This window comes from Mobula hypostoma, chromosome 9, assembly GCF_963921235.1.
Source record: "Mobula hypostoma chromosome 9, sMobHyp1.1, whole genome shotgun sequence".
In the NCBI taxonomy this organism is placed as follows: Eukaryota; Metazoa; Chordata; class Chondrichthyes; order Myliobatiformes; family Myliobatidae; genus Mobula; species Mobula hypostoma.
Genome location: NC_086105.1, coordinates 5,722,924 through 5,747,229, shown reverse-complemented (window position 1 = coordinate 5,747,229; position 24,306 = coordinate 5,722,924). Strand labels below are relative to the sequence as shown.

The window sequence follows — 24,306 nt, the reverse complement described above, 5'->3', positions numbered from 1 at the left end:
CAAAACGTCGACTGTACCTCTTCCTAGAGATGCTGCCTGGCATGCTGTGTTCACCAGTAACTTTGATGTGTGTTACCCCAATAACCTTCTCTGCTCCCCTAACCACCCTCTGCAAGGCTTTTTTGTCGACAGCACTGCAGCTGGAGTACCAGGTTGTGATGCAAAAGGTTAGCACACTCTCATCCACACCTCTGTAGAATGTAGTTAAGATGTTAGTGGGGAGTGATGCTTGTTTAAGCTTCCTCAGAAAGTGCAATCTCTGCTGGCCCCGTTTCACAATCCCAGTGGTGTTCCTGGACCGGGTGAGATTGTCCGAGATCTGCACCCCAAGGAACTTGATTCATTGCCACAGACGCTCCCTGACCTGCTGAATTGCTCGAGATTACCAGCATCTGTAAACTTCCTCATATTAAGAAGAGTTCATGATACAAGTGTGAGATGATCAGTATGATATCAGCAATTCCATTAAAGTGTTCGGAAAAATTTCCTGTCAGATCTAGGAGGGAAAGTGTTCTGTTGCCTTTGATATTTTTAACAGTTTAAAACATAACACACCTACCAATGAGTAAGAAACCATTAAGTTGATACAAGTTTTGCAGCCTAATTAGGTTCAACTACAAAGACAGCAAGAACAAGGTTTAATTGAACAATAAACACTTGTAGTATGATCAGACCTTGCAGAAGGACACATGGTATAAGTTTAGAGTGTGAGATGATCAGTATGACATCAACAATTCCATTAACACTTGGGAAAAAATTCCCTGTCAGATCTAGGACAGAAAGCGTTCTGTCACCATTGATATTTTCAATATTTAAGTAGAATATTAAAGCAATAGAAAGATTTTCTATTCTGGAGTATGACAGCACAACTACTTCCTTAGGAGTTTGTGGAGTTTCACTGTGATAGCTAAAACTTTGACAAACTTCTATAGCTGTTTAGTGGAGAGTATATTCACTGGCTGCATCACAAGCTGGTATGTGGAAACACAAATGCCCCTGAACGAAAAATCCTACAGGTAGTGGATATGGCGCAGTTCATCACAGGTAAAAAGTTCTTTCTTCCCACCACTGAGCACATTTATACAGAGCGCGATTGCAGGAAAGCTGCATCCATCATCAGAGACCCCCACCACCTGGGACATGCTGTCTTCTCGCTGCTGCCATCAGGAAGGTGGTACAGGAGAATCAGGACTTGCACCTCCAGGTTCGGGAGCAGTTACTACCCTCCAACCATCAGGCTCTTAAAGCAAAGGGGATAGCTTTACTCAACTTCACTTGAACCACCATTGAAATGTTCCCACAACCTATGGACTCACTTTCAAGGACTCTTCATCTCATGTTATCGATGTTTATTGCTTATTTATTTATTATTATTACTATTATCTTTTTATTTCAAATTCAGACAGAGCAGCTAGAAATAAGAGAAGAAAACATAATTCCAGTTTCCTTCAAGTTCTCAATCGCCAAGATAATTCATCTCCATTTTCCATGCTTTTAAGAAATACGAGTCTATAATTTTTGTCAGCTGCCGTGGTTTTTGTCAAACCCTATGACACACGTTATTATTAAATATAATTCCACAAAAAGCCTGGGTAACATCTGTGTTAATAGAATTTCGGAAGTGAAATGGAACCTAGTATCAGAAATTATGCATGAAAGAAGAATTTTCTATCAGAACGTCGCGGTGAATAATATTTCAGGTTCTGTTTACATTTAGTGTTCCATTGTGCATACATTTATTGAATATATATATTTTATCCACAGAAATTATTCATATTTGACAACTATGGAACACTAGTATATGCCATGTTTATAGCAATTTGGGGTAAGTAGTTGTTACTTTGCATCAAATATAATGTTGGTTAAATTCTTTCTAATGATATTGTCTACTGTCCGTTGTTTGGAGAGAGAGTAAACAATGGCTCAGAATTTAACACAAGATTCAAATGTGTTTTAGGCATCAATTGCTATCACAAAAAAAACAAAAGAAAGCTGTAGTGACTCGTTGCTTGCCATAACCATACAGTAGTCATGAAAAAGATAAACAAATACTATTATAGACTGCCACGCACAAAATGCTGGAGGAACTCAGCAGGCAGGGCAACATCTCTGGAAATGAATAGATAGTCAACGTTTCGGGCTGAGATCCTTCTTCAGGACTGGAAAGGAATGGGGAAGATGCCAGAATAAAAAGGTCGGGGAGGGGAAAGAGACCAGCTGGAAGGTGATAGGTGAAGCCAGGTGGGTGGGAAAGGTCAAGGGCTGGAGGGGAAGGAGTCTGATAGGAGAGAGTGGACCATAGGAGAAAGGGAAGGATGAAGGGTGCTGGGGGAGGTGATAAACAGGTGAGAAGAGCTAAGAGGGTAGAGTGTGGAATAGAAGAAGAAGGGAGGCAGAGGGAAAAGTTTTTTTAACCAGAAGGAGAGATTTATATTTATGCCATCAGGTTGGATGCTACCCAGACGGACTGTAAGGTATTGCTCCTGCACCTCCTGCCTCATCTTAGCACAAAAGGAGACCGTAGACTGACATGTGCAAAGATATAAAATTACTGTAAATCACATAGTAAATGACTAATACAAAATAAAGGAATAACAAGATAATTGATTGGTTCATGCACCATTCAGAAATCTGATGGCAGAGGGGAAGAATCTGTACCCAAATCATTGAGTGTGTGTCTTCAGTCAGAGCTTTGCTTCAGGTGCTGGCTTTTAAGGATCGTGCTGATGCATATTCACTGATGTTTTGGCAGCTATTGTACAATTAGATCATGTTTTACAGTCACCATCTTTTTGGAATTCTGGAAGCGCCGCGAGGCAGAATTGGAATACGAGTGGGACACTGTGGAACTGGAGCAGGAAGAGCCTCGCCGGGCAGAATATGAAGCAAAGTGTACAATCCTAAAGAAGAATCCAGTCACACAGGTAAATTGGTCCATTCAAGTTCAAGTTCAAAAGTTAATGCACTTGCATTTGGCTAACATATGAGGAGCGTTTGTCAGCTCTTGGACTGTATTCATTAGAGTATAGAAGAATGAGAGGGGATCTCATAGAAACATTTCGAATGTTGAAAGGGTTGGACAGAGTAGATGTGGAAAGGTTGTTTCCCTTGGTGGGTGAGTCCAGGACAAGAGGCCATAGTCTTAGAATTAGAGGGTACCCAGTTAAAACAAAGATGAGGAGAAATTTTTTTAGCCAGAGGGTCGTGGATTTGTGGAATTCGTTGCCACATACAGCTGTGGAGGCCCAATCATTGAGGGTGTTTAAGGAGGAGATTGACAGGTATCTAATTAGTCAGGGTATCAAGGGATATGGGGAAAAAGCAGGAAATTGGAACTAGATGGGTGAATAGTTTAGCTCATGGGGGAGCTGCGGAGCAGACTCGATGGGCTGAATGGCCTACTTCTGCTCCTTTGTCTTGTGATCTTGTGACTGGACATATATACAACTAAATGAAACAACTTTTCTCCAGAACACTGTGCACCCTTAGTACATACATACATACATCACATGCAGCACATAAACCAAAATATTACCAATATTTCTATAGGCCCATCAGCCTCAGAAAACTGTGTCCAAGGTAACTCCCGCTGATGCTGTCACCATTCCTACAAAAATCACTAAATTCACTACCTTATGCTGTACGCAAGACTGATGTAACAAGAAAGAAAAACATTTCTCAAATCACCCATTCTAAAAAAAAACACATTTCAATGCAAACTGTCAGGTAGAAATATTTAGATTTTATTTTCTTTTTTACCTATGGAAACTTGCAAGAAGCAAGTTTTCACCTTGAAATTAAGCAATAGAAGGGATATTTTATAGAGCTTGAAAAGGTTAACTGAGAATAAGACTATAAGACCATTAGATATCAGAACAGAATTAGACCATTTGGCCCTCAAGTCTGCTCCACCATTTTGTCATGACCAAATCATTTCCTTCTCAGCCCTAATCTCCTACCTTGTCCCCATATACCTTCATGCCCAGACTAATCAAAAAACTATCAACCTCTGCCTTAAATATACCCAACGACGGCCTCCACAGCCATCTGTGGTAAAGAATTCCACAGATTCATCACCCTCTAGCCGAAGAAATTCCTCCTCATCTCTGTTCTAAATGGATGTCCCTCTACTCTGAGGCTGTGTCCTCTGGTCTTTGACTCTCCCACCAAAGGAAACATCCTCTCCATGTCCACTCTATTGGGGCTGCAGGAACCATGTAACTGTTCTCTATCTGCATTGTATTCTGGGTTTGCTAGTCTCATTCATGGGGGCACGGTAAAAGCAAAGAGAATAAGTTGCATACTCTTGCTTATTTCGTGGCAGCTCGTAGCTTGAAACCAGCAGACGTCAGGTCTCTGCTGACCAGTTAATATCGCTTCAAGATTGTATGCTTACTAATTGCTAATAAACGGTCAAAAAAAAGGATTCAACACTTTGGAAAAATCATGTCATTCCAAAGGCTCAGTAATACTGATGTTTCAAATCTAGGTTATGGCAAATAAATGCTATAAATATAACTTTTAAATGTAAGATAATTAAACAGAATTATGATTATTATTTACTTACAGGAAGAGGAGCTGGTTCCGTACACTGCCTGTGGAAAATGCATGAGACTATTTTGTGGTGGAAGTACGGTTCTGTTCTGGGTGAGTGACTGTGGTTCTCAGCGTCTTTTACAACTGGATCGCTAAACATTTTCTTTGAGTCACATGCTGCTCAGCAGACCCATCCTCCGATTATCCTGTAAAGAAGATAATTGGTTTTAAAATACCTCTTAGAAACAGCTGATAATATAGCCTCAACGCTCATGACATTTTGTTAGTAGAAAATAGTCTCTAAAAAGGTCAAATATATTTATTACATCCACAATACAAAATGAGGAGGTGGAAGATAATGAACCATAAAGTCAGAGTTAATTATGGAGAAGAAAGCAGTTTTTCAACAGGAAATCCCTAATGCTAATTTTCCCGTTCATTTTCCTGTTTTAATCTATTCTTTTGAAACCTTTCCTGTTCTTCAAGATAATGAAATTCCTGCCTCCATAGGCAACTTTATTTTCCAATGAAAAATCAAAAAAAAAACTGCAGGTATAGAAATCTGAATTAAAAGCAGAAACGCAGTGAGCTAATCATTTCCTCCAGGAGCTCTAGTGTTCTCCCGCTGTCCAAAGACCTACCAGTTTGTAGGTTAATTGGTCATTACAAATTGTCCCACGATTAGGCTCGGGTTAAATCGGGAATTGCTGGGAGGCACGGCTCAAGGGGCTGGAAGGGCCGATAAATAAGTATTCTGTGGAAGAGCAACAGAGTTAAAAATTGGCTTTATTTGTCACGTGTACATCGAAACATACAGTGAAATGTGTCTTTTCAAAGTTCAAAGTACAATTATTATCAAACTACGTATACATTATACAACCTTGAGATTCGTCTCCTTAAAGGCAGTCATGAAACAAAGAAACCCAAAAGGACTCATTATGAAAAGACCATCAAATACCCAATGTGCAGAGAAAATTTTAAAAATGCAAATCTGGACCATACCTCCTCAATTCAGCCTGTACCCAACCCTTCCGATTCAGCATGGCACTTAAGTCGTTGTCCAAACATTGGGGTCATTCACTTCGATACGCTGTGGGGCCTGGACCCATTACGTGGATTCAGCCCGTGTCATCGACCAACACAGAGCGAGGATGCGCCGGGGGCGGCAAGTGTCACCACACGTCCAGTGCTCGCGGAGCATGTCCGCAACTTACTAACCCTAACCCGTACATCTTTTGTATGTGGGAGGAAACTGGAGCACCAAGAGGAAACCCCTGCAGTCATGGGATTACTTATAAACTCCTTCCAGACATTAACGAGAATTGAACTCTGATCGCTGGAGTTGTAAAGCAATACACTATCATTCCATTTATCAGAACTGGAAAATTAGTGGGCTTTAAGATGTAGCAAGGATGAAGGGTGGAAAGAACAGAAAAAAACGCCTATGCAAGTGTAGAGAGCACCTCTGAAATGTAGTTCTCTGCTCCATATTTGTACCATGAGTGTAATCAGAATCAGAATCAGGTTTATTATCACCGGCTTGTGACGTCAAATTTGTTAACTTAGCGGCGGCAGTTCAGTGCAATACAAAATCTAGCAGAGACAGAGAAAAAATAGTAATAATAAATAAAATATAATATAATAATAAATAAACAAGTAAATTACACATATTGAATAGATTATTTAAACATGTGCAAAAACAGAAATAATGTATATTAAAAAAGTGAGGTAGTGTCCAAAGCTTCAATGTCCATTTAGGAATCGGATGGCAGAGGGGAAGAAGCTGTTCCTGAATCGCTGAGTGTGTGCCTTCAGGCTTCTGTATCTCCTACCTGATGGTAACAGTGAGAAAAGGGCATGCCCTGGGTGCTGGAGATCCTTAATAATGGACGCTGCCTTTCTGAGGCACCGCTCCCTAAAGATGTCCTGGGTACTTTGTAGGCTAGTGCTCAAGATGGAGCTGACTAGATTTACAACCTTCTGCAGCTTCTTAATAGTAGAACCAATAATGTGGTCTAGAACCAAAGGGGGCAGGCAATAGCTAGCCGAATAATTGCTGCTTGAGAGTGCCATGAATACCACATATCACCACTTTGCCAATTATTGACGTTATATTGACTGGTAATTATCCAGATTGAATTTGACTTGCCTTTTGTGAACAGAACATACCAGGCTAATTTTCCCCATTGTAGGGCAAATGCTGATATTGTTACATGACTAATGAGTGATTTTTATGAATCAGATGTTTAAGATTTAATTACGGTGCCTAAATGTTTCCTCTCTATGTCCTTTCAGATATCTCTGATTGTTGCCTCAGTAGTTGCCATCATTGTCTACCGGCTGGCAGTCTTTTTTGAGTTTTCTGTCGACTTCCGTAAAGCGATCAGTGACAATCTGATGCCTTTGAAAGACTATTTAACTCCTCAGATGGCCACTTCGGTCACAGCCTCTCTCATTAACTTCATGTTCATCATGATTCTGAACATAATCTACGAAAGAGTAGCAATATTGATCACAGATTTTGGTAAGTTGATTCCCAGATATCCAATACTGTGAATCAAAGCAAAATCTTCAGAATCGGAATCAGGTTTAGTATCACCAGGATATGTCATGAAATTTGTTGTTTGAGCAGCGGTATATTGCAATAGATAATAGGGGAAAACATAAATAGTTAAATTAAGTAAGTAGTGCAAAGAGAGAAATAAAAAAGTAGTAAAGTAGTGTTCATGGGTTCAATCTCCATTCAGAAATCAGATGTCAGTGGGGAAAATATAGACTGAATCAATCTTTTGAATAGATAAGACAACTGATTTAAATGTTTTTCACTTAATTGCTGCAATCAGTCATCACGATTATTGTACACGTAGAGTTGTCATCATCATCATCATCGTTGTGCCGAGTACCAACGCTTTCATTGGCTTTGTGTCTGTACTCGGCACAATGACAGTAAAGTTGAATCTAAACTAATCTAATCATCATTACGTGCCATGTCATATGACGTGGGTGATCATGGTCTTTCCATGAACATGATTGTTCTTGGCAAATTTTTCCACAGAAGTGGTTTGCCATTGCCTTCTTCTGGGCAGTGTCTTTACAAGACGGGTGACCCCAGCCATTATCAATACTCTTCAGAGATTGTCTGCCTGGCGTCAGTGGTCGCATAACCAGGACTTGTGATCTGCACCAGCTGCTCATACGACCATCCATCACGTGTTTCCATGGCTTCACATGACCCTGATTGGGCATGAGGGCTAAGCGGGTGTCACATCTTGCCCAAGAGTGACCTGCAGGTTAGCAGAGGGAGGGAAAGCCTTACACCTCCTTTGGTAGAGATGTATCTCCACCCCACCACCCAAGAACAGTTGTAATAGCTATATTAGCAATATTAATAATTAGCTGAAAGACAGCTCATGTTTTATTGTAACTTTTCATGATTAACAACACAAAACCAGCAATCTTGAATAGTTATTCTGTTGATACTTAATGGTGTGCTTTATTGACTGTCATTCTGCCGTAGTCACTCGTTATCTGAAACGGTAGATTGTGGCTTCATTATCTTTGACAGAATTTCCACACACAAGGTAGCCTGACACAGTTATGCAGTAGTGCGGACAAGGCTGCCTGCATAGATGCATGATAAGGTTGCAGTTGAAGATCACAGATTTCATATTTTGGAAGGACAGATTTAATTCTGCAGACAACATGCTGAGGCCTTATTAGGCATCGGTCAAACTGCACCTGTGAGCAATTTAGGGCAATTTATGAAAGAAAGGATGTGCTGGCATTGGAGAGGATCCAGAGGAGGTGCACGACAATGATCTCAGGAATGAAAGGGTTAATGTATGAGGTGTGTTTGATGGCTCTGGGCTCGTACTCACTGGCCTTAGAAGATTGACAGATCTGATTGAAACCTATCAAATATTGAAAGGTCTTGACAGAGTGGATGTGGAGAAATTGTTTCCTATGCTGGAAGAGTCTAGGACCCGAAGGCACAGCCTCAGTATAAAGGGATGTCCACTTAGAACAGAGGTGAAGAGGAATTTCGTTATCCAGAGGGTGGTAAATCTGTGGAATTCGTTGCCACAGACATCTGTGGAGGCCAAATTATTGGGTATAATAAAAGCGGAGGTTGATAGGTTCTTGATTAGTTAGGGCATCAAAGGTTACGGGAAAAAGGCAGGAGAATGGAATTCAGAGGATAATAAATCAGCCATGATGAAATGGCACAGCACACTCAATGGGCCGAATGGCCCAATTCTGCTCCTATGTCTTAATGGTCTTATGGTCTTATAACCAATATTTAGTAATTGCTGAAATATTTGTCATTTTTAATTCAGAACTACCAAGAACACAAACGGATTATGAAAACAGCTTGACCTTGAAGATGTTTCTCTTCCAGTTTGTCAACTACTACTCCTCCTGCTTCTACATAGCTTTCTTTAAAGGCAAAGTTGTCGGTTACCCTGGAGAGCCAGTTTATTGGTTGGGAAGATTCAGAAACGAAGAGGTAATGTTTGCACAATAAAGTGCATGGTTGTCTGCAGTAGCTCATGTGACAAAGTATGTTTTTGTTCTTTTCATTCTTTTTGTATTCGTGGAAGTACATCGGTTATGTTTCCGTTGTAGGATTGCGCAATTAATGAAAAGTCCACTGTGGGAGTTTGAAAGTTTAAAATAGGAATTCAGTTCTAAATATAGAACGGTACAGGAAGAGGAACAGGCCCTTCAGCCCTCAATGCTGTGCTGAACCAGCTAAATAGCAAATCAAAAACACCCAAAAACGAATCTCTCCTCCCTAAACCATGTGCACATCCTTCCCTCTTTTTCACATCCATATGCCTATCCTAATGTCTCTTAAAAACCTCTGATGTATTTGTCTCTACCACCACACCAGGCAGTGCATTCCAGGCATCCATCACTCACTAAGTAAAAAACTTACCCCTCACATCCCCTTCAAAACTACCCACCCCCTCATCTTCAATGCATACCCCCTGGTATTAGACGTTTCTACCCCAGGAAGCACATGCTCCTGGTCCATTCTGCCTACGCCCCTCATAATCTTATAAAGCTCTATAAGATCTCCCAGCAACAGACACAAAATGCTGGTGAACCCAGCAGGCCAGGCAGCATCTATAGGAAAAGTTACAGTCGACGTTTTGGGCCGAGACCCTTCGTCAGGACCGGATCTCCCCTCGTGTTTGTAGGAATAAACAAGCCAGTTGTTATAAAGCTGTCAGTAAATTACCTGCTTCCTGCATCCATGTGCAGCTCGTTGACTTCATCAACTTTGCTTCCAACGTCCACCCTGCTCTCAAATTTACCTGGTCCATTTCCGACACCTCGCTCTCCTTTCTCGATCTCTCTGTCTCTGTCTCTGGAGACAGCTTATCTACTGATGTCTCTTATAAACCCATGAACTCTCACAGCTTCCTGGCCTATACCTCTTCCCTCCCTGTTACTTGAAAAAACGCCATTCCCTTTCTCTCAATTCCTCCATCTCCCCAGCATCTGCTCTCAGGAGGAGGCTTTTCATTCCAGAGTGAGGGAGCTGTCCTCCCTCCTCCAACATCAACGCTGCCCTTAACTGCATCTCTTCCATTTCAAGAATGTCTGCTCTCACCCCATCCTCCCGCCACCCTACCAGGGATAGGGTTCCTCTTGTCCTCACCCACCACCCCACCCCACCAACCTCTGTGTCCAGCATGCAATTCTCCCGAATTTCCTCCGTCTCCAACGAGATCCAACTACATCTCCCCTCCCCCACCCCCACACACCTTTTGTTTTCCTACGTGACTCCCTTGTCTACTCGTCCCTCCGCACTGATCTCCCTCCCAGTACTTACCCTTGCAAGCAGAACAAGTCCTTCCAAGGTGAGGCAACACTTCACCTATGAGTACGCTGGGGTCATATACTGTGGCCGGTGCTCCCGGTGTGGCCCCCTGTATATCGGTGAGACCTGACGTAGATTGGGAGACCACTTCACCAAGCACCAAGTCCACCAGAAGAAGCAGGATCTCCCAGTGGCCACCCATTTTAGTTCCACTCCCCATTCCCATTCTGATATGTCTATCCATAGCCCCCTCTGCTGTCATTATAAGGCCACACTCAAGTTGGAAGAACCACACCCTTTTTTTCCCATCTGGGTAGCCTCCAACCTGCTGGCATGAACATCAATTTCTCGAACTTCAGGTAATGTCCCTCCCCCGCCTTCGCCATTCCCATCCTCTTTTCTCTCTCTTACCCTAGTTACTTGCCTGCCTATCACCTCCTGCTGGTGCTCCTTCCCCTTTTCTTTCTTCCGTGGTCTTCTGTTCTCTGCTATCAGATTCCCCCTTCTCCAGCACTGTAACTCTTTCACCAACCGATTTCCCAGCTCTTTACTTCACCCCTCCCTCTCCTGGTTTCACCTATCACCTTGTGTTTCTCCGTTTTAAATCTACTCCTCGTCTTTTTTTCTCCTTTCCTGCTGTGTGTGTTGAAAATTGCCTGATTGGTTCAAAATGTCCTCAGAATGGGAATGCTGAAGATTTTCCTGGTTTGGATAATAATTGACTCTACGCCAATGTGATTGATTCTTAACTCCTAAGCAGAAAGCTACTGTGTTATATCAGGCCGGTTCAAAAACTTGTTCCATCTTGTCCTAACAATTATGGTTGGGAAATATCCACAGTTCATGCCAGCAACAGCCACATCCATGGATTTAATAGCAAAGTCAGATGTTCCACATAGATCATTATGAAAATGATAAACAGTCTCAAAATAAAGCATTATTTTGTGTCTGATTGGTTTCTATAATTCTCCAATTAGTGAGTCAGCTCTGGCTTAGAATATGTTGAGGTGGTACGGTAGCATAGTGGTTAGCACAATGCTTAACAGTACTAGCAACCCGGGTTCAATTCCCACCGCTGCCTGTATATTCTCCCCATGACCGTGTGGGTTTTATCCAGGTGTTCCAGTTTCCTCCCACAGTCCACAGACGTACCAGTTGGGGGATTACTTGGTCGTTGTAAATCATCCCGTGAAATGGGGCGGTCGCTGGGCAGCGTGACAAAGGGCTGGAAAGGCCTGTTCCGTGTTGCATCTCAATAAATAAATAAAGGTTGATGATTGGTTCATTAATGGGACCTGGAAGGGTGAATTTCTTTATACTCCAGATAATTCAGTAAATTTGTTTTCCAGAAGATGGGACAAACCTGGCTGGGAAGGGGGTGAAAATCTTAGCACGTTATATGGCTGCATTTAGATCTGTAGTAGCACACCGATCTTTCTCATCCACTTGGCTCCCAGAATATTGTGCTTCATGCACGAATATAACGTACACCAAAATAGACTTCTGTTGTAATGATCGCAGGAGTGTGTGAGAAACACTTTACGATGTCTCAGCTGACAATTTTTCTCTGTGGGGATTTGCACTAAGATGGAACTGAAGTCTTTAATTAACATCATAAACAAGGAAACAAGGTTAAGGATATGCTACATATGGATTACTTCAATTGTGTCAATTCATCTCACCATGTTCAGGAACCGTTATTACCCCTCAACCATCAGGCTGTTGCACCAGAGGGGATAATTTCATTCAAATTTACTTGCCCCATCATAGAGATGTTTCCACAACCTATGGACTCACTTTCAAGGACTCTTCATCTCATATTCTCAATATTTATTGCTTATTTATTTATTATTATTATTTATTCTTTTTGTATTTGCTCAGTTTGTTGTCTTCTGCACTCTGGTTGATCGCCCTAGTTGGGTGGTCTTTCATTGATTCTGTTATGGTTATTATTCTGTAGATTCGCTGAGTATGCCCACAAGGAAATCAATCTCAGGGTTGTATATGGTGACATATATGTACTTTGATAATAAAGTTTCCTTTGAACTTTAGATGTTCTACAACCCATTATCATGGTTCATCTGATAGGACTGGGCATTTGTCCCAGGATGGTCAGATGGTCAATCTAGCAGGTCACTTTCTGATATTTCAGGTGATGTCTAAGGTTGTTCTCTAATGTGAAAACACTTTAATCTATAACTAAAGGACCAATAACAAGAGAGGCAAAATCAATGAAGGATAAGCATTACTCCTACTATCTGTTTAAAAACCTTTGTGTTTGGGAAAATCAAGTTCAACTTCAGTTTGTAGTTATTCAACTGTACACATGTATACCGTCAAATGAAACAATGTTCCTCTGGACCATGGTACACAACACAGTACATATAACTCACGTACAATTCATAAAGTAATATTACCACAAATAAATTAACAAGTAATAAAATATATCCCAGAATACTGACATTTAGCAAAAGGTGCATTTACAACACAAGTTAAAAGTAAACAGTATATAACTACTGGCACTTCATACAATGAGGCCTGGGTGGTGGCAAATAGTTCACTAGTCTCACAGCCTGGGGGAAGAAGCTGTTTCCCATCCTAATAGTTCTTGCCCTAATGCCTCAGTACCTCCTGTCGGATAGGTGCCAAAGAGATTGTGGGATGGACAGGAGAGATCCTTGGTGATGCTAAGGACTTTGCATGCCCAGCATTCCTGATAAATATCTCCAATGGATGGAAGAGAGACCCTGATAATTCTCTCAGCAGTCCTCACAATCCTTTGTAGGGTCTTGCAGTCAGGTGCAGTTCCTGTACCAGATGGTGATGCAGTTGGGCAGGATACTCTCGCTGGTGCCCCTGTAAAAATTGGTTAGAATGGGGTGGGGGGAGAGTCCCACTCGCCTAGGTCTCCACAGGAAATGGAGTCACTGCTGTGCTTTCTTGACTGAAGAGGTTTTGTTGAGGGACCAGGTGAGATTGTCCATTATATGCACTTCCAGAAACTTGGTGCTGCTAACTCTCTCCATGGTGGAGTGGTCAGCCTGCACCTTTCTAAAGTCCACAATCATCTCTTTGGTTTTGGCCACGCTGAGATTCCATTTGTTGTCCTCACACCTTTCTACAAGCTGCTCTGCCTCCTCTTTGCATGCCACCCTGTCGTCGTCGTTGATCAGGTCAACCACTGCTGTGTCATCAGTGAACGAAGATTTGGTTTCAGCTGGATCTAGCAGTACAATTATGCGTCAGCAGTGGGCTGAGCACGCAGCCTTGGGAGGCACCAGTGCTCAGCGTGAAGGAGCTAGAGATGTCGCTCCCAAGAAGTTTTGGTCAAGAAATCCAAGATCCAGTTACAAAGAGAGGTGTTGAGACCCAAATTCATTCTTGGTGAGGTCAGTGCCACTGGACGGTGGTCAATAAAGCAGACCACCATCACCCTCTTGGATGCTGGTGACAGACTTTTAGCCCAAAGGGAGAGTGGGCTTCACAGTCCCTCAGCACCTAGCCAGGTATGTCATCAGGCCCTGCAGCTTCATGTAGGTTGACCCTACCTAGGGTTCTTCTCACATCAGCTGCGGCCAGACAAAGTGCCCACTGCTCTGGGAAAATTGGTTTCGCTCTGCTTTATATTATTTTAAAATGCATTTCCTTCACTTAATTTAATTTTGACCATAAGACCATAGGATAAAAGAGCAGAATTAGGCCATTTGGCTCATCAAGTCTGCTCCGCAATTTCATCGTGGCAGATCCAATCTTCCTGTCAGCCCCAATCTCCTGCCTTCTCCCATATTCCTTCATGCTCTGACCAATCAAGAACCTATCAATCACTGCCTTACAAATACATAAAGAATTGGCATCCACAGCTATTTAATTATTTCGTGTTTTTCAATATTTAATTACATCTGTCTTCAAACAGCCATTTTGCCAACTGACTGTCATTCTTCAGTTCTTGAATTGCCACTATTTGCCACCTTGCAGAGTTCTTCAGCAGAGTTTGCTAACATATTCTCCATTTCAGTCTCATGGTCATCATCATTATGTACCCTGCTGCATGACATGGGCAATCATCATCTTTGACCATGATTGTTCTTGGCAAATTTTTCTGCAGAAGTGGTTTGCCATTGCTGCCTTCTGGGCAGTGTCTTTACAAGATGGGTGACCCCAGCCATTATCAGTCCTCTTCAGAGATTGTCTGCCTGGCATCAGTAGTCGCATAACCAGGACTTGTGATCTGCATCGGCTGCTCATACGACCGTCCACCTCCTGCTCCCATGGCTTCACGTGACCCTGGTCAGGGGCTAAGCAGGTGCTCCACCTTGCCCAGGGGTGACCGGCAGATTAAACCATTCAATTGCAGAAGGAATACATGAAACCAAGACACCATTGATATATGAGCAGCACGGTAGCGTAGTGGTTAGCACGACGCTTTACAGTACAAGTGACCTGGGATCAATTCCCACCACTGCCTGTAAGAAGTTTGTACCTTCTCCCCGTGACCACATGGGTTTCCTCCCACAGTCCAAAGGCATGGCAATTGGTAGGCTAATTGGTTGTTGTAAATTGTCCCGTGATTCGGCTGGTGTTAAATTGGGAGGTTGCTGGGTGCCGTGCTCGGAGGGTTTGAAGGGGCTATTCCATGCAGTATGTCAATAAATAAATATCAGCCACCACAATATTTGTACCAGGAAATTTCCTTTATTCCCAATGCTTTGTCTCCTATCTTCTCAATGTATTGCTAATATTCCACTTCATCAGTTTGCCTTTGCCTTTTCTGTTAAAGTCACACATAGAGTTATAGAACACTGAAACAGGCCCTGCGGCAAAGAGCCTATCTCAGTGCTGTAGTGTTTTATGACTAGTTCATGCTGAACTGTTATTCATCTAGTCCCATCAACCAAGGCAAAGAGCACTACAAACATTTTGGAACTTCTACAAACTGTATAAATGAGCTTAGTCAAATGGAGAAGCTGAAAGTATTCTCCCTGATGATGTACATAAATCTTCAAATGTGTTGCTGAAAGCTGTTCTGCGAGAAGGTTAACTCTTTCTTTGCTAAATTTGCAGTGTGACCCTGGTGGCTGCCTTATTGAACTATCAACCCAACTGCTGGTCATAATGGGAGGAAAGGCTATATGGAACAACATTCAAGAAGTTCTCATTCCGTAAGTACATTCAAAAGGTGTTGCTGTTTCCAGTTGAACAAAGGTTTGCGGCATAAAGAGATAAAAATCTGTTTTAACTTCCCTTTACCCTCCTTTCAATAATGTTCAATATCTGTAAATTTGCATATTTGAGAAGCTTGGTGGTCATTATTGTGTTGGTAGTAGATGGAAATTACTTTGCGTGTACCAGACCTCCTCCTGGGAGTCTGTTCATCTCCTGTTGGTTCAGTACTGTTCTCCTTTCTGTATATAAATGACCGATGGACAGAGATGTTGCGCATGAGCCAATCTCCTTATTCAAATATTTTTAACTTCTTATAGTGGGGGCATTTATGACCAATTTTTATTCCTAAGTTCAGAAGTAAATTTTAGTAATGAGATTTTCCCTTTTGATTACACTGGACAACTATATTTTTCCACAAGTGTTGCTTCCTCGAAATATTTTTTGGTTTATGACAAATCACTTGAAGCTCAACACAAATAAAATTTCAGACTACATGTATCACATAGGAACTTGGACAAACAAGAAATTGACTTTAATTGAATGCTGCGGCAGCTGAGGTCTCCATCAGTCACAGTCAACCATGGATGATGCGTCCGAGCCAGGGCAGTACGATATGGAGAGCAGGCTGTTGCCCGTGTGGCAGGTCCTCTCTCTCCACACATCTGATGAACCCAAAGGAATAGCAGAGACCGATACCATTTGGTACAAGCAGCGTCACAGGAGTTGCCAGTCGGCGTTGAACTCAGCATTGGACTGCATTAGGGACTCCAGCTCTGGATTTTTCCCTCGGGGTTTACTCCCAAAGCCTTCCGCATGAGTGGGTACAGCTGCAAGGCAGTGGCGGTTTGAGATCAGAGATTTCCTTCTCCTTGATGAGCTGCCAACCACGGCTGATGAGCCCCATCTGCCCGAAGCGACTGGTTTTAAGGCGCCAGTGACCCACCTTTGCCCCTTCTCCTGTCAGTAGAAATGGTTCTACTGAGCGTAGTAGCTAAGTCACATGTGAAGGCCAGGAACTGGAGTAGATTGTCAGAGGCTGTTTGAGGTGCACGCCATTGGGAGCATTTAATATGTAGTGGGAGCTAGTCCCCCTTTATCACTTTCATTGAATATAATGCATTTAATTGCTTAACAGTGCTGACGCTTTGCAATAGGTCAACTAAGCTAAAAATGTTTTGTGGATGGTTTTTGTTTGTACTCAGTGGCTGGGGCTTCTCGTTTGATGAGCCTGATACCTTTACTCCATGACCGCACCTTTCGCCATGCTCGTCATTGACTGCACCAAGATTTATAGGGAAGAGCTCTAACTAGGAATGCAGAAAATGAATCTTCAGTGACATTACACTTCATGGTTTTGTATGCTATAAGCATGTTGTCAGCCAACTGCACGTAGTTTGATGCTCTGTAGTTGCCAAGAAGATTTTCAACATCCTTGAACACCTTCCGTGCAAACTTCTCCAGTCCCACTGGACATTCTTGGAATTACCTGTCATGGATGACTTGTTTGATTTGTGGACCAACAAAAGTGCCTTCCTTAAACTTGGCATCAGTTATTCTGACTTCAATTATGAATTGAGTGGTGCGTGATAGGGAAATTTCAAGGTGATTTTCTCAATCAGCAGCACAAAATCCACAAGGTACACCCAAAAGTATTCAGGAAGCAAATCTTTGTTGTCCACTGTTATCAAATAAATAACAAATAGAATCCGGAATAGGAAGCATCCTGGTTTGAATCTGAGGCTGTAAATTTTGGTGCACAATGTAAATTTTTGAACTTTTTTTATTGCAGTTTCAGATCCAAAATCCCCTTCATGCATTTTTGGTGCATGCCGTCATCCAGTTGAAATGTACTAGAGAAGACCCTTGGCATGCTCTGGATAAGACTTTTGCTATCTAAATCCCTATGGCTTTTTGCTTTAAATCTATTCTGATTAAAACTGCCTGTATTCATCTGGAAACTTTGACTATTTACCAAATCCCTGCTGTTCTTTGTACAGGTGGTTAAAGAATCTTAGAAGTCGTTGCCAGATGAAAGGTTCTGAAAATGTACTCCCCAGATGGGAACAAGACTATCAGCTGCAGCCCATATCAAAGCTTGGATTGTTTTATGAATACCTTGAAATGGGTATGTTTTCACTAAAAAACTTACTGTTAAATAGGCATCAATTGTAATAGTTTCCATTAAGGAAACATTTAATTGGAGTAAGGGGAAATATGAGGCTATCAGGCAGGAACTTGGAGGCATAAATTGGAAACAGATGTTCTCAGGGAAATGTATGGAAGAAATGTGGCAAATGTTCAGGGGATATTTGCGTGGGGTTCTGCGTAGATACGTTCCAATGAGACAGGAAAAGGATGGTGGGGTACAGGAACCATGGTGTACAAAGGCTGTTGTAAATCTAGTCAAGAAGAAAAGAAAAGCTTACAAAAGTTTCAAAAAACTAGGTAATGATAGAGATCTAGAAGATTATAAGGCTAGCAGGAAGGAGTTTAAGAATGAAATTAGGAGAGCCAGGAGGGGCCGTGAGAAGGCCTTGGCAGACAGGATTAAGGAAAACCTCAAGGCATTCTACAAGTATGTGAAGAGCAAAAGGACAAGACGTGAGAGAATAGGACCAATCAAGTGTGACAGTGGAAAAGTGTGTATGGAACCAGAGGAGATGGCAGAGATACTTAATGAATACTTTGCTTCAGTATTCACTATGGAAAAGGATCTTGGCGATTGTAGGGATGACTTACAGCGGACTGAAAAGCTTGAGCATGTAGATATTAAGGAAGAGGATGTGCTAGTGCTTTTGGAATGCATCAAGTTGAATAAGTCGCCGGGACCAGATGGGATGTACCCCAGACTACTGTGGGGAGCAAGGGAGGAGATTGCTGAGCCTCTGGTGATGATCTTTGCACCATCAATGGGGACGGGAGAGGTTCCGGAGGATTGGAGGGTTGTGGATGTTGTTCCCTTATTCAAGAAAGGGAGTTGAGATAGCCCAGGAATTATAGACCAGTGAGTCTTACTTCAGTGATTGGTAAGTTGATGGAGAAGATCCTGAGAGACAGGATTTATGAACATTTGGAGAGGCATAATATGATTAGGAATGTCAGCATGGCTTTGTGAAAGGCAGGTCGTGCCTTATGAGCCTGATTGAATTTTTTGAGGATGTGACTAAACACATTGATGAAGGTAGAGTAGTAGATGTAGTGTATATGAATTTCAGCAAGGCATTTGATAAGGTACGCCATGCAAGGCTTATTGAGAAAGTAAGGAGGCATGGGATCCAAGGTGACCTTGCTTTGTGGATCCAGAACTGGCTTGCCCACAGAAGGCAAAGAGTGGTTGTAGACGGGTCACATCCTGCATGGAGGTCGGTCACCAGTGGTGTGCCTTAGGGATCTGTTCTGGGACCCTTACTCTTCGTGATTTTTATAAATGACCTGGATGAGGAAGTGGGGGGATGGGTTAGTAGATTTGCTGATGACACAAAGGTTGGGGGTGTTGTGGATAGTGTGGAGGGCTGTCGGAGGTTACAGCGGGACATTGATATGATGCAAAACTGGGCTGAGAAGTGACAGATGAAGTTCAACACAGATAAGTGTGAGGTGGTTCATTTTGGTAGGTCAAATATGATGGCAGAATATAGCATTAATGGCAAGACTCTGGCAGTGTGGAGGATCAGAGGGATATTGGGGTCCGAGTCCATAGGACACTCAAAGCTGCTGATCAAGTTGACTCCGTGGTTAAGAAGGCATACGGTGCATTGGCCTGCATCAATCATGGGATTGAGATTAAGAGCCGAGAGGTAATGTTACAGCTGTATAGGACCCTGGTCAGACTGCACTTGGAGTACTGTGCTCAATTTTGGTCAGCTCACTACAGGAAGGATGTGGAAACCGTAGAAAGGGTGCAGAGGAGATGTACAAGGATGTTGCCTGGATTGGGGAGCATGACTTCTGAGAATAGGTTGAATGAACTCAGCCTTTTCTCCTTGGAGCGACGGAGGATGAGAGGAGGATAGAGATGTATAAGATGATGAGAGGCATTGATCATGTGGATAGTCAGAGGCTTTTCCCCAGGGCTGAAATGGCCAGCACAAGAGGGTATAGTTTTAGGGTGCTTGGAAGTAGGTACAGGGGAGATGTCAGGGGTAAATTTTTTACGCAGAGAGTGGTGAGTGCGTGGAATGGGCTGCCGGCGACGGTGGTGGAGACGGATGTGATAGGGTGTTTTAAGAGACTCCTTGATAGGTACATGGAGCTTAGAAAAATAGAGGGCCATGGGTAAGCCTAGGTAGTTGAAATCTGCATGCTTCCAGTCTGTGATGTTTCATCCATTAACATTAATACAGATTATCCACGGCTGGGGGTGTGAGAATTTTCTCCAAATGTTTCTTTCGAATCTGATAGAAACACCCAGGTAGATGATGTTCCTTATAAATATTATATCATAGACCTTTATCAAGAAAGACTGTACAGAGAACATTTGGCCTCCATTGACTTGTTTTAATGATTTGTGTAGTGCCGTAGTCCGCCAGCAGATGGCAACATTGATCTAGGTACAGTATAATAATTGTTTAAATTAAGCACAGAACCAGCCCATTATATCCTTCCTGGCCATCAGTTATCTATCTATATGAATACTATTTCCAGAGCCAGCCCTGTAGTATTTGTAGGAGCCATATATTCCGTGCTGCGGGTTTATTATGGTAGCTAATCATATGAGAGGAGGCGTGGTAAAAGTGAAGGGAATATGTTGCATATTCATACTTATTTCAGGGCAGTTTGTAACTTGGGTTGGGGGCCGGCAGAGGTCATATCTTTTCTCACCACTGAGATAATGCTCAATAATGTATGCTAATTGCTAATAAAATAGGGAATTTGACTCTTTAGAGCATTCATTGGAGCTGTGGGTGTATCACACAAGTGTAACAACTCATCTGGGGTCACAGGCAGGTGGTAATTGTTTTTTGATTTTGGATCAAATTTTGCTCTACAGCATTCAATACCTTCGAATTTTAAATACTCTTCTAAACGATTCTTAAATTGAGAGTATACACCACCCCCTTAGCTAATGTATTTTTGTGTTCACCACTCTCTGGATCAAAAAATATTCCCTCAAATCCCCTCTTTCCTTAAACCTTATCCTCTAATCATAGACACATCATCTAAGGGAAAAGCAACACGCACAACACGCTGGAGGAACTCAGCAGGTCGGGCAGCATCCGTGGATCTAAGGGAAAAGTTTCCCACTACCCTATCTTTGTTTGTCCAAACATTGTAGTTCTCTATCAAGTCACCCCTTAGCCTTCTCGCAAGAATGTAAGAGAAGCAGCTGTTGGCCTTTCCTTCTCAAGATGGAGCCACTGTTCAATAATCTACCCCATGCATTAAGAGCTGTGATCAATAAAGGCGAAAGTTATGACATCATCCTCCAAAAGGACCACAACCTTGTCGTGGTTTGGAGGCGTGTGTGTTTCAATGACCTGGAGAGATATGTTGGCTCGAGTCAGGGCCTTGGGCTTTGGCTCTTGGTAGGGTCACCCATGCCAAACAGGTCAAAGGGTAGAGGCCAGACAAAGAGTGGCCCACCAGTTCTCCAGGTTCAGGGGTTCAGCTCAGGGGTAATAACCCTGACTGGTCAAACAAAATTGTTATGGAAACAGCAATGAAAGAAACCTTCATTGCTGCCCTAAAGACACTCTGCCTGAAGATACATAAAGTGGGGCAGCGATATCTCAGTCGGACCGTGGGCTAGAGAAATGTGGTCAAGAGCATTCAAAAGGATATATTCTGAACTTCACTTCACTGAACGCCAAACCCTAATTCATAGGAATTGTGTCATTCCTTGATTAATTTGGGAATTGTACTAGCAACTTTGTACTACAGTCATGAATGGCAATAATGCGCAGGCCAGGCCCAGAAATAACCAGATGCCAAACACCAAAGTGCCACATTGCTTTTCAACAACTATGATGTGCTTCGAGCAAAGTGTAAGTGTAAGTAGGTTAGCAAGAAATGATGTGATTTCGTGATCATTGTAATGAATTAATGAGGCTCTGAGGATCAAATGATTATAATAAATAATTAATTTCTTAAATTAATCCCTCAGGACTCCCACTTGCTACTGAGCCCCCCCCCACCACCACCACTCCCTAAACCTTTATTGCCCCCCCTAGAAGCTCCCACTTTCACCAACTTTGGGATATCACTCACGTTGGGAACCACTGCTCTCGATTAATCAAGTGTCTGAGTTAAATACAAGAGATTTCTGTGCTATGAATCTGCTAGTTTTGGTTCTGGGCCATCAGAACATTTGCTGATATTCTCTGGCAGTAGTTATATACCAAGTACAGCAATAATATAAACTGCAGTTTTGTTTGTCCATTAAGATTTCACTTTAGGTTTTTGTTCATTTTTACAGTGATACAGTTCGGATTTGCCACCATCTTTGTGGCATCGTTTCCACTGGCACCCCTGCTGGCACTGGTCAATAACATCATTGAAATTCGAGTAGACGCATGGAAACTAACCACTCAGTATCGACGCGTCCTACCAGTCAAAGCACAAGACATTGGAGCCTGGCTGCCAATCCTAAATGGAGTGGCTATTTTTGCTGTTGTGACCAACGTGAGTGACACCTATGAGTCAGGAGGAGCTCAAGATGAGGACGTGCTGAATATATCTTTCAATTATTTTGATAGCGTTTAGCTTAGTGGAAGATACTTTGAGAAAGTTAATACTGAATCTGGGATGAGAACCGCCAACATTTAATGCAAGAAGGATGGTCCCATTGAAATGTGCAAGCTTCTTTCAGAGCTCAGGAGAGTAAAGGCAGGAGTGATACTGCCCCTCTGGAACTAAGGGTGACAGTGCCAGAATACGGAGTCAGCCATTCTAGACTGAGCGGAGAAATGCTCTCCCACCCAGCGGATAATGAGTCATTAAAAAATGCTGTGCTGCGGAGTTGTGCAGGCTCAGCTCCTTGGTATACATAAAACAGAAGCCAATATATTTTTTGATAATTAGGAATGAAGGGATGTGGATTTAGTACAGGAAAGTGGTGCTCAAGTAAAAAAAACTAACTTCTGAATTAATCAAATGGTGGACCAAGAACTGTTTCTATTTCTTTTGTTCTAACATGTATCAAATCCTCATCACCATGGTTATTAAGGAAGTAGTTAAGCACCTTAAGGTGCTTAAATTATAATCTTCTAAAATTCTCTAGAGCCAAGTGCCATTCTTTTGGATTTAATATCTGCACCTACTGTCACCTGCTTAACAAGATACAAAAGAGAAATCAAGAAATTACACATCAATTAATCAAATTTCTATTGTAGAATCAATAACTAAGGAAATACAAATTTTCCTTGATTTGAGAAAGGCAGTATGGATTTGTAAAATATTATATCATTCTTGGAGGATCTTAAAGGAATATTTTGAAGAGATGACAAAATTAATGGACAGGGATTAGATGCTTCCAAGAACTTGATTTAATCTCTTAAATGACAGGTAATTAAAGTAGAAGCTCAAGAAATTAAGACCAATTATTGATCCTTTTCTGAAATTCACTGTGGCACTTGATAGTGAGAATTATGCACAAGTGCTCAAAGTTGTCAGGATGTGAATTATTATAACAGCCTGCAATGATTTGTGTTGAGACTTAACTATTCAAATAACAACTTAAAATGATTCAGTACTGAAGTGGATGAATTAGCTTACTTCTGATTTCCCGTAATTTCTGCTGACACAAAAATATTTATTTATTGAGATACAGCATGGAATAGGCCCTGTTAGGATACAGGATCAATGAAAGATCAACCAGAGTGCAGAAGACAACAAAATGTGCAGATGGAAATTTAAATAAATGGCAATAAATAGCAAAAACATGAGATAACGAGATAGAGTCCTTAAGGTGAGGTTATTAGTTGTGGGAACATTTCAGTGGATGGGCAAGTGAGTGTATTTAACTCCTTTGTTCAAGAGCCTGATGCTTGAGGAGTAGTAATTGTTCTTAAACCTGCTGTTGTGAATCCTGAGGCTCTTGTACCTTCCTGCTGGCAGCAGCGAGAACAGAGCATGGCCTGGCTGGTGAGGAACTGTGATGATGGATGCTGCTTTTCTATGACAGCGTTTCATGTAGATGTGCTCAATGGTGGGAGGGCTTTACCTGAGATGTACTGAGCCAAATCCACTACATTTTGTAGGATTTTCCATTCAAAGGCATGAGTTCAAAGTGCAATGAAGATACAGGAAAATAAAATATGATGTCCAGCTATCAAATATCCGGGGGGGGGGGGTACACAAACAAGGGTTATAGCCCCTAGACCAGGGGTGGCAAACCTGTGGCACACTTGCCCAACTTGTCATGCCCATTTGGCACCGCCCCTCAGTTCTTTGACCCCACCCATAATAAAAAGACCAAATTTTTTTAAAGTTTATCCGTCCTGCCAATGAAGCAGCAAATGAGTTTTTATAAATGAAGAGCACTGAGACTTTTAACTGCCTGAATAATCTTGCAATTACAGTATTAACAGTATTTTCATTGACATATTTCTCTGAGTCATTCACAGTGATGAACTCGGTCAAATCTAATTATAGGAGAGACTTACTGATGAAACTGTGCTACGTGTGTAGCTCTCAAGACAACCAAATGCAAGCCGAAATATCCCGCCGCTGCCTGTAAGGAGTTTGTACGTTCTCTCCATTACCGCAGGAGTTTCCCCTGGGTGCTTCAGTTTCCTGCCACAGTCCAAAGACATACCAGTTGGTAGGTTAATCGGCCA

At 42.1% G+C, this 24,306-nt stretch overlaps 1 protein-coding gene across 2 annotated transcripts in view; it reads left to right on the top strand.

The window, feature by feature from the left end:
- ano6 (anoctamin 6) overlaps positions 1-24,306 on the top strand; it is a 174,686-nt gene that overhangs the window by 128,051 nt on the left and 22,329 nt on the right. For both annotated transcript variants that reach the window (XM_063057669.1, XM_063057667.1), the window contains 8 exons: positions 1,765-1,825; positions 2,782-2,924; positions 4,570-4,647; positions 6,832-7,060; positions 8,874-9,043; positions 15,428-15,525; positions 17,527-17,654; positions 21,945-22,150. In XM_063057669.1, the coding sequence (XP_062913739.1) occupies positions 1,765-1,825; positions 2,782-2,924; positions 4,570-4,647; positions 6,832-7,060; positions 8,874-9,043; positions 15,428-15,525; positions 17,527-17,654; positions 21,945-22,150 (1,113 nt within the window). The remainder of the gene's footprint in view (positions 1-1,764; positions 1,826-2,781; positions 2,925-4,569; positions 4,648-6,831; positions 7,061-8,873; positions 9,044-15,427; positions 15,526-17,526; positions 17,655-21,944; positions 22,151-24,306) is intronic.